The sequence below is a fragment of the Leptosomus discolor genome, chromosome 7 (genome assembly GCF_034619465.1).
Source record: "Leptosomus discolor isolate bLepDis1 chromosome 7, bLepDis1.hap2, whole genome shotgun sequence".
NCBI classification, from domain to species: domain Eukaryota; kingdom Metazoa; phylum Chordata; class Aves; order Leptosomiformes; family Leptosomidae; genus Leptosomus; species Leptosomus discolor.
The window spans coordinates 57,589,878-57,604,237 of record NC_141397.1 but is presented as its reverse complement, the minus strand read 5'-3'; the positions used below and the strand labels follow the sequence as shown (position 1 = coordinate 57,604,237).

At 41.4% G+C, this 14,360-nt stretch overlaps 1 protein-coding gene across 1 annotated transcript in view; it reads left to right on the top strand.

Moving 5' to 3' along the window:
- USP13 (ubiquitin specific peptidase 13) overlaps positions 1-14,360 on the top strand; it is a 52,049-nt gene that overhangs the window by 555 nt on the left and 37,134 nt on the right. The window contains exon 2 of the mRNA XM_086467960.1: positions 10,862-10,987. Within this exon, the coding sequence (XP_086324086.1) occupies positions 10,862-10,987 (126 nt within the window). The remainder of the gene's footprint in view (positions 1-10,861; positions 10,988-14,360) is intronic.

The window sequence follows — 14,360 nt, the reverse complement described above, 5'->3', positions numbered from 1 at the left end:
GCTCGTACGCAGTAGCGGTGTTGGTTGGTTGGTTGGTCCGTTCGTTTATTTATTTTTTCGCCTTAAGGCGGTCTGAAGTGGTTAGACACGGGGATTTTGGGGAAACTTTCCTGCCAGCTGGGAAATGGGTTCTGGCTGTCCGAGCTCTGCCCACTTCCCCCACGGGAGCCCTTGTTTTTACTTTCATACTGAGGTAGTAAAAAGGGGCAGTAGCTGGCCTTGTTTGCGTATTTTGGCTGGCAGATGCCAATCGTTTCGCTTTCCTACTCTCTCGGTGCTCATTCTCCTTTTTCAAATCTGCAGAGAAAGCTTCCAAAGTAAAGGCTCAACCTGAAAAGCCGTGTGAAAAGTCCTCCTGGAACACTTTCCCTCCCAGGGCTTCAGTTATGTCACTAGACTTCAATGAACTTGTAGTCTTTCCCCACTAGCTGCTTTAGTTTGCTGTTAAATTGATGTTTGATGTCCAGTGAACTTTCGATGGTGTTATAGCTGTCTCGCAAAACGTCCACAAGCCTCACAGATCGCACGTGTTCAGTGGCGGGTTTGGGGCCTAACTAATTAATAACCTTCATAAATCGTAATGGCCGATGCTTTGTAAGAAACAGGTGCTTAGAAATGACACTTTTTAAATGGAGCTGAAATTTTATTAAAAGTTGCTTCCTTCCATGAAGCTGAGGTTTCCCAGAGGTGCTTGAGCGCTATATATTGATGTTGAAGTCAATGAGAGAGCAATCAAAAGAAAGCTCAGGGTTTATATTACAGACTATGCAAGGAGGGGTACTTTTCAGACAGATTTTTTTAATCCTTTATCCCTCTTTCTTTGATAATTCCTTCTAATACAGAAAATAAAAATTGGTTTTAAAGGTGACTCAGCTGTCTGGTGTTCATCATGTCTTGTTGAACAGAGGTTATTTTTACCCGCACTCTTCAGATCTCAAGTGTCACCCAGCAGCCCTGACTGTGCTGGGAGGCGGTCTGATTAAAACCGCCAAATCAGACTACTGCAAAGGTGCTAATTGCATTATATACTTAATAAGGCTTTTTTTTGGGGGGGGGGAGGGGAAATCAATGTACCACAATCTTTTCTTCAAGTTTCTGCTCAGGTGAACACATGGTTGATGGTTTTAGTAACACTTTCTGGCTTCTTCAACGTTATGGTTTATAAAAAGTTTCTGTTAACAAGTAGGAAGGGATGTTAAATACTGCTACAGATTAAAAAAAACAGCAATCACCACCCCCCCAACAAGCCTCAAGTAAACACAGCAAAAGCTGTGTTTAGAAAAATGATATGTTTGAACAAAATGTAAAATATTTGAGCAACACTTATATTAACAGAAGCTGTGTATAAAAGGAGCAAAAGGAGCTGGAATCACTGTCTGTGATTTATTATTATTTTTTAAAAAGGTTTCATCCTTTTGATTTTACTGGGAAGAGATTTCGGGTTTTGGAGAATGTTGCCCTCTGTTGTTAAAGCTTTTCATTTAAATTTTGTTATAGGCATTCACTGGGCAAAAGGCTTGGTTGAACCTGTGCGGGACCCGTAAAAATATAACTAGTCTCAGTTTCTATTGTTTTCCATGGCTTTTCAGCAGCTTAGCTGAGCAAAAGACTTGTCTTGGATTTTGGTTTTTATTCCCATATAATCTGATAGATACTTGGATATTGTTTCTAGGATGAGGATTCTAAAGGGCAAATGTGTGCTTTCTTGGGTAAAACACTGTCATTTACAGATTGGAAATAAAAAGCTGTGTTTTTACGGTCTCATTCAGAAGGAAAGTAAAAGGATGCAGACGTGTTGTTTCCTTGGCTAGAGGGAGACTTTTATCTCTGCATGCTTTGTATTAGGTTGGTTTAGTACTTTTTTCTTAGATTAGCTCTGTATAACCAAAGCGAGCCTCTTCCTACTGAGGTACCTGCCTCTTTTTGAAAGAAGATACGTTGTTTGTTTTGTTATTATGTTAAAGCAAATGATCAGTGTTAAAAATCATGCTCATGTTTTTATTATCTGTGGTAAAATTCCAGATTACATTTTTGATGGGGCGGGTGTTTTTTCTTGCAAGCTTATTTCTCTGTATTTCCTCACATCTTCTCGTTTTGCCATTTTAAATATGCTTCTTGTTACAGTTTAACTTCAGCATGTCTCTGTTTGGAGTCAACTCAATGCAAGATGTTTTGTTCTGTCACTTTTCTTCTAGATCTTATTTCAGTAGTTGCTTTCACTAACACCGTAGAACAGCCTCCCAGGCTTTACCTTTCTTTTTTTTACCTTTCTTTTTTTTTTTTTTCTTCTCCAAAGAAGAGGGTTTGTCTATATCTTTTACAGTGACATACCCAGTCACTCAGCACCTCTGTACTTGAGTTTCTTTAGCTGTACTAATTGTGTATTATTACTTTCCCTGTAAGGAAGTGTTGTGATCTTTAAAATACACTAAAAAAAAAAAAAAAAAAATTAAAAAAATCAGACCTTGAGTATTGGGTTACAGAGCATTATTATTATAGAGAAAAATTCTGCAGCAATTTTGAAAAGGACCGGGAAGGGTGGGGTGGTCAAAACCAGAGCTGTTCATGTCAGGGGTGTGCCAAAGAAAGAGGCACTAGTTGTGAGCATCTCCATCTCTTACTTCCAGTTGTGCAAAGCTTAACGTGGCTGCAAGACCTGGCTGTTGCAGACCTGTTTGTCACTCCGTCACTCGTGTCCTCTTGTCCGGAGTTGAGCGGTGCAGTGTCACTGAAGATCCGTGTTCCAGTGGATATAGGCAGCTTCACTGGTTGTTCTCAAAACTGGTTGATGTTCCCTTTCCAAGAATTTTAAGTCTGGCTTCCTTGGGTTCAGATCTGAGAGCAATGGCACCTTTGTGCTACAAAGAGAGTCATTAGTTGAGAGATTTCGGAAGTGTGAGCTAGGAGAGGTACAAGTGGATATTCAATGTATTTTTTCCATGTGGATGAACCATAGCATGATGATCTTGTCAGAGAGGTAGCATTGTTGGAAAGACCACTAAGCAGATGAGAAATTAATGTCCTTCGATTTGCTCTATTTCCAACAGAACATACTCGAGTTGGTTTCCAGGAAAGTTGGCAGAAACAGGAGGCAAATTTCTGTGTGCTTAAGAGCCCCAGTGACACTCTTTAATTTGCTTGTCTCATAAGATTAGAAAATATGCCTATAACTTAATTTTTAACGACTTTTCTGGGGTTTTTTGATGGCTTCTAGAAAAACTGTGTTTCTCTCATGAGGGCCCCTACTCCAGTTAGCCAGTGGTCCTTGATAGAGGAATTGAGGAGGGAAGGAAATCTGCCTACAAAACATAAGCGTGGCCTAGTGAGTATCGCTCCCTCTAGCGACTGGCCCAGCAGCTCTAGTAGCCTACGGCTTCCCTGCCCTGTGGCTGGTGAAGTCCTGTACCTCTCATTTTTCACATCTTCAGTCATCCCTCCCAGTCACTGCTGCTCTGTATCTCTGCCGCTCTGATGTAGGGTTCTTCTGTTTTGTCCGCTGTGACCTCTGTTCCCCTGTTGGCAGATGAGCCTTACTGTGCGTCCAGTGAACACAGGAGGCAAAAAGATGGTGTTAGATAATATTTTGTCTTATTTTTGTTTCTATAGAAGGATAGTACTCAGCTGGAAATCCCACCTTTTAATGGGATTCTTGTCTCAAAGACCTCTGATCGTTTTGGACCAGACGCATCCAAGGGAGAGGCAACTGCTAGAAAAGGGATACAAACTGGAGTGTGAGAAAGGCTCACGTGTGGGCTATGCCTGTTGTAGATGGATGTGCTCTGACACCTTCCTCACAGAGGGCATTGGTTACAACCACAACACAGGTCGTGAGTCCGACACAGCACAGGACCAAGCAGTCTGGTTCTGTAGATTGCAGGACTGTGTTTGTTTGAGCAGCTTAAAGCTTGGCTTCACTCTGCTGGAAAACCTTGCTGCTGACAACAGCTTCCTTTGTGAATCTTGCTGACTTCATTTTTGTGGCTCGGGGACTCTGTAATGGTTATGTTAGGACAATTCCCAAAGGCTACACTGTGCTGGTGCTCTGCTGCTTATTAGTACAGCTGAGACTGAAATCCTTGAGAGTTTGGAGCATGTAATGGATATCGGTGACCACACTGCATAAAACTTTCTAGAAATAAGCGCCTCCTATCTGGCTGTTCCTTTGATCAATATTTCTTGAAGAAAATGATGAAGTCACTGGGGCCACTGTCTGGGAGGGGTAGGCTGGTATCTTGTTTCTATTGATGGGATGGGAGCCACAATGAGGAAACAATTAGAAGACTGAATACACCAAGACAAATCAAATACTGCAGGCAAAGGATTTTCGCCTAGCTGCAAAATGACCTCCAAGTTATTGAGGCAGTGAAATGCTTGGCGATGGGTGATCACCTGAAAATCAGAGCAGTGTTGTACTGTTGGATCACAGGGAGATGCCAAAGCTGTCCCATGGGTGAGTGTTTTGTTGGCTGGGAGCGCACCAGGTTAACTAAATGGTCTTCTGAAGTTGGAGAACGGTAAAATCGGTAAGGGTTGTGCCTGTGGTGCGTCACAAATGAGAAATAACTATGCAGCTTTGGAGATCAACCAGTGTGTATGTGCATTGGGCATTTCTGTGGGTTTGATCTAAATTTGTATCTTACTAGCCTTTCCCTCTATATCCGTGACTGACCAAACTGTAGTTGTCCTGTTATCCAGTGTGATGATGGGCTGGCATATTTTGGGTAGTGCAGAGACTTTGATGTAAGGTACCTGGAGTGCTAGAGGATAAATACAGAGATGCAGATGATCAGACAACCCTGGAGCTCTGCTGAATTGCTGTGGAACCATTAGGTTTCCTCTCAACTCTTCTCCCCAGATTTTCTGTTCTGGAAGCAAGGCACTGTCTTTGTGACCAACAGAACTGTACAGCTAGGGCTCTGCACCAAGCAAAAATCGTCGGCCCCTGTCTAAATCCAAGCTGCACTGGAAACAGGACATGTGGCACTGCTGGATCTGCGGTACTGGGCTTGAGCTCGGAAGTAAGCCGTGGTGGATCGGAGACATCACTATCGGTGGCCCACACAATCTGCACCTGGGTAACCGGACCCCAAACAGTGTTGGCTGGTGGGTGGAAGTTCTGTGTCCCTGGTTGCACGTTAGAAATTCTCATGACCTAATGTTAATTTTGCCTTTGTCTCTGCTCAGCTATTGTGAAGTCTTGACCCTGCCTGTGAATGTGACCTGTACAAGATACTGCTTTGTAGTTTTGTATGCCCTGCTCTGCAGTCTGCCTACGACTTAGGCATGTGAGTGAGCAGTCGATCCACCTCTTGGAATGGTGGTTTAGTTTCATTTTAGTGACTGGCCCACACACCTTTTTTTCTTCACAGGAAGTGTTGTAAGTGCTGTACTGGATTGGCCTTGTCCATGTGCCCATCAAGAAGCTACAATGGAGATACCATTGTTAGGCAATTGTGAAATAATCTGCTTGTAGGGACATATCCAGTGCCATCCCAAGTAGTTGGCATTTATCCCAGAACATGGAGGATTTTAAACATTTCAAAACTGTAATGTAGTTGCTGTTATAACTTCATCTGGTTGCCCATGTAACATCAGAACCCCAGAGTCCTGATAAGTTTTTGATTTCAGTGACATGTACCTTCTTCAGGCGGCTCCGTATCTTGCATGTTGTTGTCGTGAGGGGTGACAAAATAGTAAACAGTAACTTTGATATTTGTTTCACTTTTTTTTTTATTATTTTTTTTTTAGGGAGGACAGGGAAATGATTTCTTTTGCACTTGAAGCTAACAGCCCAGTTATTAGAAGCCCTGTACTTTGTTTCCTACTGCCAGATCATCTGTCCTTTCTTTGTCTGCCCAACCCAGTTCTTCTTTTCCCATCTCTTGTCTTTCACCAGTTCCAGTAGTACATGGTTCCTCTTCACTGCTTGTATATATCTTCACATCAGTGCTTGTATACATCTGTGGTGTTCTGTTCCTTTTACTGATTCTGTTGCTTCTGCCTCTCCTCCTCTTTACCAGATGCCAAATTTTACCCTCATATTATTCCTTTTCTTCTTTCCTTTTGTCACCATTGCTTTCTTGTCACCTTTGGGTGGCAGAGGACAATTGTCTAAAAGGCAGACTTATGCCAGTGTTCATACCCCATGTTCCTTTTGAATGTGACTAAATATATTCCTGGCCTTTGGCACATGTTTTTTAGGTTGATTTCCACCTCCTCTTCTCTCCCTGCCCTCCAAGGAAGTTATGCTTATTGCAGTGGAAACTTGAAAGTGAACGTTTGAGCTGTCTGTATGTGCTATTGTGTTCAGTTGGTTGGCTGTGGTTTGCTTTGGTTTTCTGTTTGTTTTTTTTTTTCTTTTTTTGATGTAGGTAGTACTACTGCATGTCAGAGAGACAAGCTTTCTTTTTATTCCTCATTGTAAATTATTAGGTATTGTTAAGGTGAATATTAAGTGCTGAAGCCTCTGTTATTCTTTAAGTGTGTCCTGAAATAAAATATATGTGATTTAGCTACAATGTTGCGGGATTCATGCAATAAGTGCATGTTGGGAATGGTCCTATAATTTTGACAAATATGTGAAAGATTGGACTGTAGTTATACAACAGGAGTCTTGTGACCACAGACAGATTATTATTATATGGTGATTCCTGATGAACAGACGCTCTGTAACAGTTCTGTAAACCAACCATGGCAGAATGCACAGAGGAGCCAGTGACCCTCTGCTGTAACTGGCGCTTTTTACTTTATATGTGATAAGATGAACAAACTTTTCATTCTTTGTATTTGTGTATGGACCCTTGTGAAGACTCCAGGTGCGTTTTTACTCTCTCATCTGATACTATATTAGCAAGTTCTAGTGGATTACCACTATTACCTCTGTTCTAGTGGATCCAAAGCAAATACCTGTATAGTAGACATTGTGCTCAAGTCTCTGTTTGCTGTGTTAGTAAATCACCACAGCAATTGTGTTTTTATGAATTCGTTATTGTCTGAGCCACCTCAGGAGCTGAAATTGCTAAACCCTAGACTCCAGATTTCCCTGAGCGGTCTAAGTGGTTTGAGAGTTCGGTAATGGGATACAGGTCATTAGTTCAAGTCCTGATCAGGTTATTAGTGTTTGAAAGCTGTTAGAGTCTGGTGCTATGAGCGTGGTGTGTGAGGTGGTGATCTCTCGTTTCCTTGTGGACGGGCATTTGTTTGCCAGACCTTTCACCCACCAGCTTCCTTCCTCTGTTTTTCAGGCTGGAGAGAGGGTAGTAACTCTATTGCATTTTAGCTCTTTCACTGTGGATTCTCTGTCCCTTTCTTTCCTCATCTTACCTTTGCAGCACATGAATTATTATCTAAATGAGTAAGAAAAGCTACTTTTTAAAAAATACTTTCTCCCTGGTGTGGACTGTGTGTCTCCCTCTCTGTCAATAAAGCACCTGGCGTACTGTGACCATCTTAGCAGCAGAGCAGGAAGAAATACAGTGGAGAGCAATCACTTTTTCCTTCTGCTTAGAGTGTGAGAAGACTAGTTTGCTCTTAAGTGGCTTTCTGGGTAGTGATCAAGGCCTGAGCAAGTACAAGCTTCTGGCCCAACAATGTCTTTAGATTGGAGTAATAAGGGAGGGCAATGTTTCTACTGTATCTTAAACTTCACGCTACATGCCCACTACACGCTGAGGCAAGGGTGAGGGGAAAAAAAAAAACCTGGCTAAGATTCCTGGTTTTGCCTCTCAGGACAAGCTATATTTTTTCTGGTGTAAAATAGCATCTTCAGTACTTTAGATATGTTGCCTTTCTCCAGCATAAATTTTCACACATATCTAAAATGAATGTTGATTACAAGGATTTACCTGCCACAGCCTATGTAAGATATCGTTCCTTCCAAAACTGGTTGTGTGCTCAGTAGGGTTAAATTCACCAGCACAAAGCCTGTCTTAGCTCACAGTCGAGTCTTCCTTGAGCACCAAATGGGGGCCTAATCCTTTATACAGCCTTCTGCAAAGGTGGGTTTTTTTCATGTGTGCCCATGTTTTGCTGTGATCTTTTAGGCTTTTGAACGGTCTGTCCACTTCTTTCCAAGTTGCATGAGAGAACAGTCTGCCTGCATTCTCCAGGAGAAATAACTGTTTTGTTAGTAACCACAACCAACTTACTCAGATTCTACATTTAGCTCGTACACTGAAAGTGTCAGATTGTTGTCATAGGCTGCTTATCAGAAATGGTTCAGTGGTCTCTTGGATTCCCTCCAGAAAAAGAGAGAGTGGTCTCCAAGAAAATAAAATTGTAAACAAAGTTCCTGAGACCCTAGAGTGCCAAGACTATGTATTTTTATTTAGGCTGGGTACCTATAAGATTCTCTTGTAAAGACACATCCGTGACTTTCTCACAGAAGGACATAATGCAAAAGGGTTTGGAATACAGGATGTAAGAGCAGACGGCAAAGGTATCACGGGCCTTAAAGTAGATAAATCGGTGAAACAGCAGTGGAAATTAAAATAAAGGTAATGCATTTTAAATACAGGCATATTTTACTAATATTTCGGATACCAGATTTGGGAATTTTCTTTTAACCACTTATTACTTTTGAGCACAATTGTAGATATCAGCCCTGTTCTCAAGGCTGTGACTATTTCAAATTCTAAGGAGCTGTGGGTTTTTTTTTTTTAAATAGAATCTCTGATAGGGGTTATGTGGATCAGAAATGAGAGGGCTAAATAGTTTACTATTTACTCTGTGGAGATAATCATCGTGATATCTAGATGCTGAAAGAATGACTTCATGGTATATGTTGGGTGTGAATGGCAGATAGCCTAAACCCTTGCTTCAGATTACTTATTTGAATCCTGGAATGCTCAAAGCACTTGTTTGTCTTACAGAGGTAGGTAAAGCAAAGCCACATAGTTCATTACGTATTCATCTTTCAGCTAAATCTGAAAAGCTGAGGCTTGTAAGCGTTGGTTCACATCAAGAAAAGTGGAAGAGACAGATATTTCCTAAAGTTTTGGGGTAAAACATCGTTCCCTGGTGTCTCTTTATGTTCTGTTCCTCAGCTGCATGGCTCTGATGACCGCTGTGGAAGTACCAGTATTTACTGGTGTCTGAGGCAGTTCTTCAGTTCTGACTTTAGTTCTATTGATACAAACAAGCATGTTTGAAAGTGTAGCATCCATGTATCGATGGGGGTTGTAGGTAAACTGGAAGTTTGGATTCCTTCAAGTTTTATAGAAATACTCAATTCCAGTCCTTGAAACAGGCTGGGGAGAATTAACTGGGTTTAGAGTGGCATGTTCAAGCCTGGTTTTGGGGCAGTGGTGGGAGGGGAGAGACTTGTCAGGCCCCAGCTGGTCTGTGCCAGGTGTCAAATGAGCAACAACTGCTCAACACTATTAGCCCTTTGGCTTCCTTTTCTGGAAGAGAATAAGGTGTGTTAACCTACTGCTGGTTAGGAAAGTTTTGGAGATCAGAGATCAGCTATGATCTCTGTCAGACTTGCCCTCTGCTACTTGTTCCAGACCACAGGACTGGAGAGAGCCTAATTTGTGCCATGGCTGGCGTGGCAGGATGGGCAGCTTTGTCCTTGCTCTGAGAGAGGGGCCTGGATGGGCTCAGAGGTACAGTGGCAGTTCCTGCCTGGCAGAGCCTTGAGGAGAGGTTGGCCAGGCAGGAGAGAACTTAATTGGTTTACTGTATTGAACATGTTCCAGGTGTGGCACTATCAGGCGGTATCTTGTCAAAGCAATTGTTGCTGTAAAAATTCTCAATATATGATTATGCGCATGTATGCACCTAACGCGAGTTGTTTCTGGAGATGATGATTTTTATTTATCTGGGGTTGGGTGTTGGGTTTTTTTTTTTATTTCCTTCTAGGGTGCCTGTGGATGAGTTTAGTTCGTGTTTTTCCTCGGGGAATTTCACATGAGATGTTCTGTACTATCCAATAGCACAAGCACCTTCACAATAAAAGGAAGGTCACAGTGCTTTTGAAAGGCTCAATCTTTATCATGCACCACATGCTAGAGAGGGCTTAAAAATTGATCCAACACCAATGAACCAAATAACTGAAAGTCCTCCTGGCAGTCTGAATGAAGTAGGAGAAATCTGGGAGCAGTGTTAAAATGGAACAAGACCCTGATAACAGCCAGCATCAACACCCAGCTTTTGGGAGAGCAAAAAGTGATGGGACTCCTGCCGGATTATGTTACTGAAATGTCAGCATTTCTGATCAGTACCAGGAATATGTATCTTTACATTTCCCTTGTCTCCAAGCACTCCAATTGCATAAATAGAGAGAATCCCCGACAGATACTGAAGAATGTTCACAAAACACTTGCCAATTTTCTTGTTAGCCAGTTCCAAGAGCTTACGATCACTTGAGATCTGGTTTTCTTTTGGACAAGATTGTGATCAATGGTAGAAGTTGTGGCTGAATCCCTGGACCATCAGCCCTGCTGTGCTTCTGATTTGGAATGTTCTTGCAATCAAATGGCCAAAAAAAGTTCTACTATTTCAAAAAAATGTCTCTACTTCATTATTTCCATGCTTTACAGATTTCTGCACCTACAAATCTCTGTGGATTGGGCACTCAAGTGGATTTTTTTCAAGACTAACTTCTATACCTCCAATTTGGACACTCACTGATCTGTAGTTGTAAAGTAACCCATTTCGATGGGTTTCTATAGGCTGTGGTATGACGTGGAAATTTCGTAGAGGACTGATAATGTAAGCACCATAATGTGCTATGAAAGCCATGTTTTAAGTACTTGCCTGGTAACAGAAAGGGTCTGCAATTCTTTTTGTCTGCTTGCTGAGTCCCTTCTGTCCTGTTCGGTTCCTTCTGTGCTGTAACTATTTGTGTCATTCCTTTTAGGATTCAGAAGGAGGTCTCTATGTGTGCATGAACACGTTTCTGGGATTTGGAAGGGAACACATTGAAAGACATTACCGGAAAACAGGACAGTGTGTGTATTTGCATCTGAAACGACATGTGATAGAGGTGAGACTTGTGGCTTCCCCACTAACTACCCTGGCAGTTCTTGGGTCTTTTGTGCTTGTTTAGGTAACACATTTCAGACATAGACCAAGTCTTGAATGACAGAAATGATGTTCAGATCTGGGGCTGGATATCAAATTCAGGTGCTTGGATCCCAACCAATCCTGTAGCTTCAGTTCTGAGATGAATCAAAAGCCCTGAAGAGTCAGATCTTAAAGGCAGCTTGTTGCCTGACTTCCACTGATCTTTTTCACTACATGCTTCTGTGTATTGAATACATACTGTCTGCTTATTGCCTGCATATTGTTGATAACTAAATACTTTTCTGAAACCTGCCTTTGAAGTGTAGAATTACTGGTTTTGGCTCAGATTTGGCTGGAAGCTTCTGAGATTTTTTTTGTATGAGGTTTCATCTCAGGGTGACAGGACTTCTTTTCATCCTAAAATTTCTGTACAATTAAATCATGAGCCTTAATCCTGACCTGGGATCTAAAGCTTAGCTTAAATTAGTCTTGGATTCTAGAGCCACACACTGCCCTCATTCAGTCTTACACCCACACACACATATGGGCATATACATACAAACATAAGGTTCACTGTTCTTCCATTGTGTCCCTGCATATCAACAGTAACTTACAACCTGTGCTTCATAACATCTGTTTGTGTGTGGTTTGTCTGGCATCTTTGAAGGACTGTTAATGACTTCTGACTTGAGCTATATGGAAGGCGCTCAGTTTGCTTATAGCTCACTCTCCTTTAAGCTTTGTCTCTTTTGGCAAGTTAAAGGGCCTAAAATAGTTGCTTGGGGTGGGATAGAATACTTCACGTTTCTCATTCTACAGTGACATTTCCCCTCGGTGATGAAGGCCCTGAGTAATGTAAAATGCCCTGAGTAATGTAAAATGCCCTGACCGCTTATTTTATTTTCAGAATTATAGTGAGGTGGATTGCCTGTCTCCCAGGTTGAGATTGTTAATTATGTCCGTTATACTTTAGAATTGCCTTTCCTTGTAAGGGTGATAGCAACATTTTCCTTCAGACTGTTAACTGAGTTTTTGGAGAGCCTAGTCTAGTTTTAGCAACAGTTCTTCTGAGTGACTTTAACACTTTTGAAAGATGATATCTAGAACTAGAGACAGGCGGGCAGAAATCCTGTCAGCTTTCCTTGTATGTAACTTTCTTCCAGCATGTGACCTGGGAATTTTCAATATTAAGGTAAACTGGGGTTAAAATGAGACCTCAACAATTCCTTTCCTGGATAAAGATTAGGCTGAAGAACTCCAAAGGGCAGAAACAAAAACACTGACTGGTGTTTGGTGCTGCATACCTCTTCTGTTCAACTAGTTCAGTGGTTCCTATTTTTCGCCTTGTGAATCATGATGCAGCAGAGAGGCCGGGCACCTATGTTTGGTGACGCGCTGATGCACTGGGTCATGTGGTAGGAAACAGTGTTTGACTATACAGTATAGGTGAAGATTGTGGCATCTAACATGGCTCATAGATAGGATCCCTCATACATTAGCTGTGGATTTTGCTTACCACGACTATTTGCTTTTTATGGGCTATTCTTGTTTTCCTTTGAACAATGCGAAACATTAGGCCTTCACTGGAACAGTTTTATCAGGTGTCTGGCACATGCTGCATTGTGGTTTTGTTGAGTATTTTTTAGCCAAGCTTTTGGTAGTGTGGAATACAGTAAAGCCAAAGGCATTGGATATGTATGCTATCTTAAGATTCTTTTAGTGAGCTGCTATTCTTGCCTGTGGTTCATTTGGCATCATCCTTGCAGAATGCACTGCATTACTGCAGAAATCCCTGTTTGCTTCCAAAGGTGTTTGGAGTAAGTATCGGTCATGTATCTTGTCACAATTCAGTTAGAATATGAGGGTCAGATCTTCAGCCTGTTGGCTTAAGTAGAGCTAGAGTATCTGCCAGTGGCAGATCAGCACCAGAGCCATCTGCTGAATCATCAGAAATGTACACAAGTGCAAGTTATGGAGCACCCTCTGGTAAAATTCTTAGCTAAATCAAGAAAATTTATTTTTCTCTTTTTCCCAGGATTTCACTCTTCAGCATTTTTAAATCAGCCAGTTTCCTGTAGTGTATGGCTTGTATACAACTGCCTGGTAGCATTCAGCCCTGGGAAGAGCTGTAGCTTGGTGCTATAGTGATACCTCAGCCCTGTTGAAAACATTGGGCAGAGAAGCATGAAATTTCCTACAGTGATGGGTTTCTGGATATTATTCAGTGGTGGCGGTGTTATAAAAAATGTGGCAGTGTGGTTAAAGAGAAAGCACAATAGGGCTACACTGACACCCTGTGCAAGAAGCATTGCAAACGGAATTTGGTGCCACTTGTGTGGACGCCTGTTTGTTCGGTGTGTCGCATCTGCTAGAAGCCAAAATATTTGTGAATGAAAAATGTTTTCAGTGATTTCTGACAGAGAAACAAGGTAAAAAACCTGTCAGGTTCTGGGTGTTTCAGGAGTATTGAGCACGTGCAGTTCCAGTTCAGATGTATTCATCAGTTTGGAAAATCAAGCTGAAACATTTAATGTCAGGCTGGCAATGATAAACGCTCCAGGTGAATTCTTCCTCTTTGAAATCTCGAGTCTTAATGACTTTCACAACATTGCACTTGGTGACATCAGAATTCAACTGGACCTTCCTAGTATTGGAATTATTATTATTATATAGTATTATGTTGTTTGTTTTTTTTTTATTTCTGAAGCTATAATCCTTGAAGTACATGTAATTTATTGAGAATATTTATGATTGGGTTATGTTGTATCTTGCTGCTTTTTTATAATAGATTTGGATTCTTAGCTACTTTCTTTGTGTTTGTTAAATTCCAGTAGTATTACGAGGAAAAAAAATGTTCTGCTTATTTTAGCTTCATTGAGGATTTTTTTTTTAAAATGCTGGAGTTGCAACCCTGGCTCCCTTTCCCTGGGGCTCGTATACATGGATAATAGATTCTGCTCTTAAGTGAAGCCAAGGAGTGTAAGTTTGCATCTGTTCTTTCTAAGAATGGAAAACTTTCCTATGATGTATAAGACTTCACTGATGATTCAAGCAGGCTGCTTTGGCCAAAGCTTTATTTACATGGTGAAGGGAACCACCCAAAATATGTGACCCTTTCACCTGCCAAGGAGCAGAGGCAAACATGAACTTTCCCTAGGCTGACAGGTTCTTGGCTGGTTTCTCTCCACCTGTTGTATCCCAATATTATTATTATTAAAAAAAAAAAAGTTGCCTAACAACCTTGCCAGTTACACTAACATTATGCACTACATAATGCATCATGTTGGCAATATAGCCACAGAGGCTTATTTGATTTAGTTTGGTTTTATTTAATGGTGCCTGTTAATAAACAG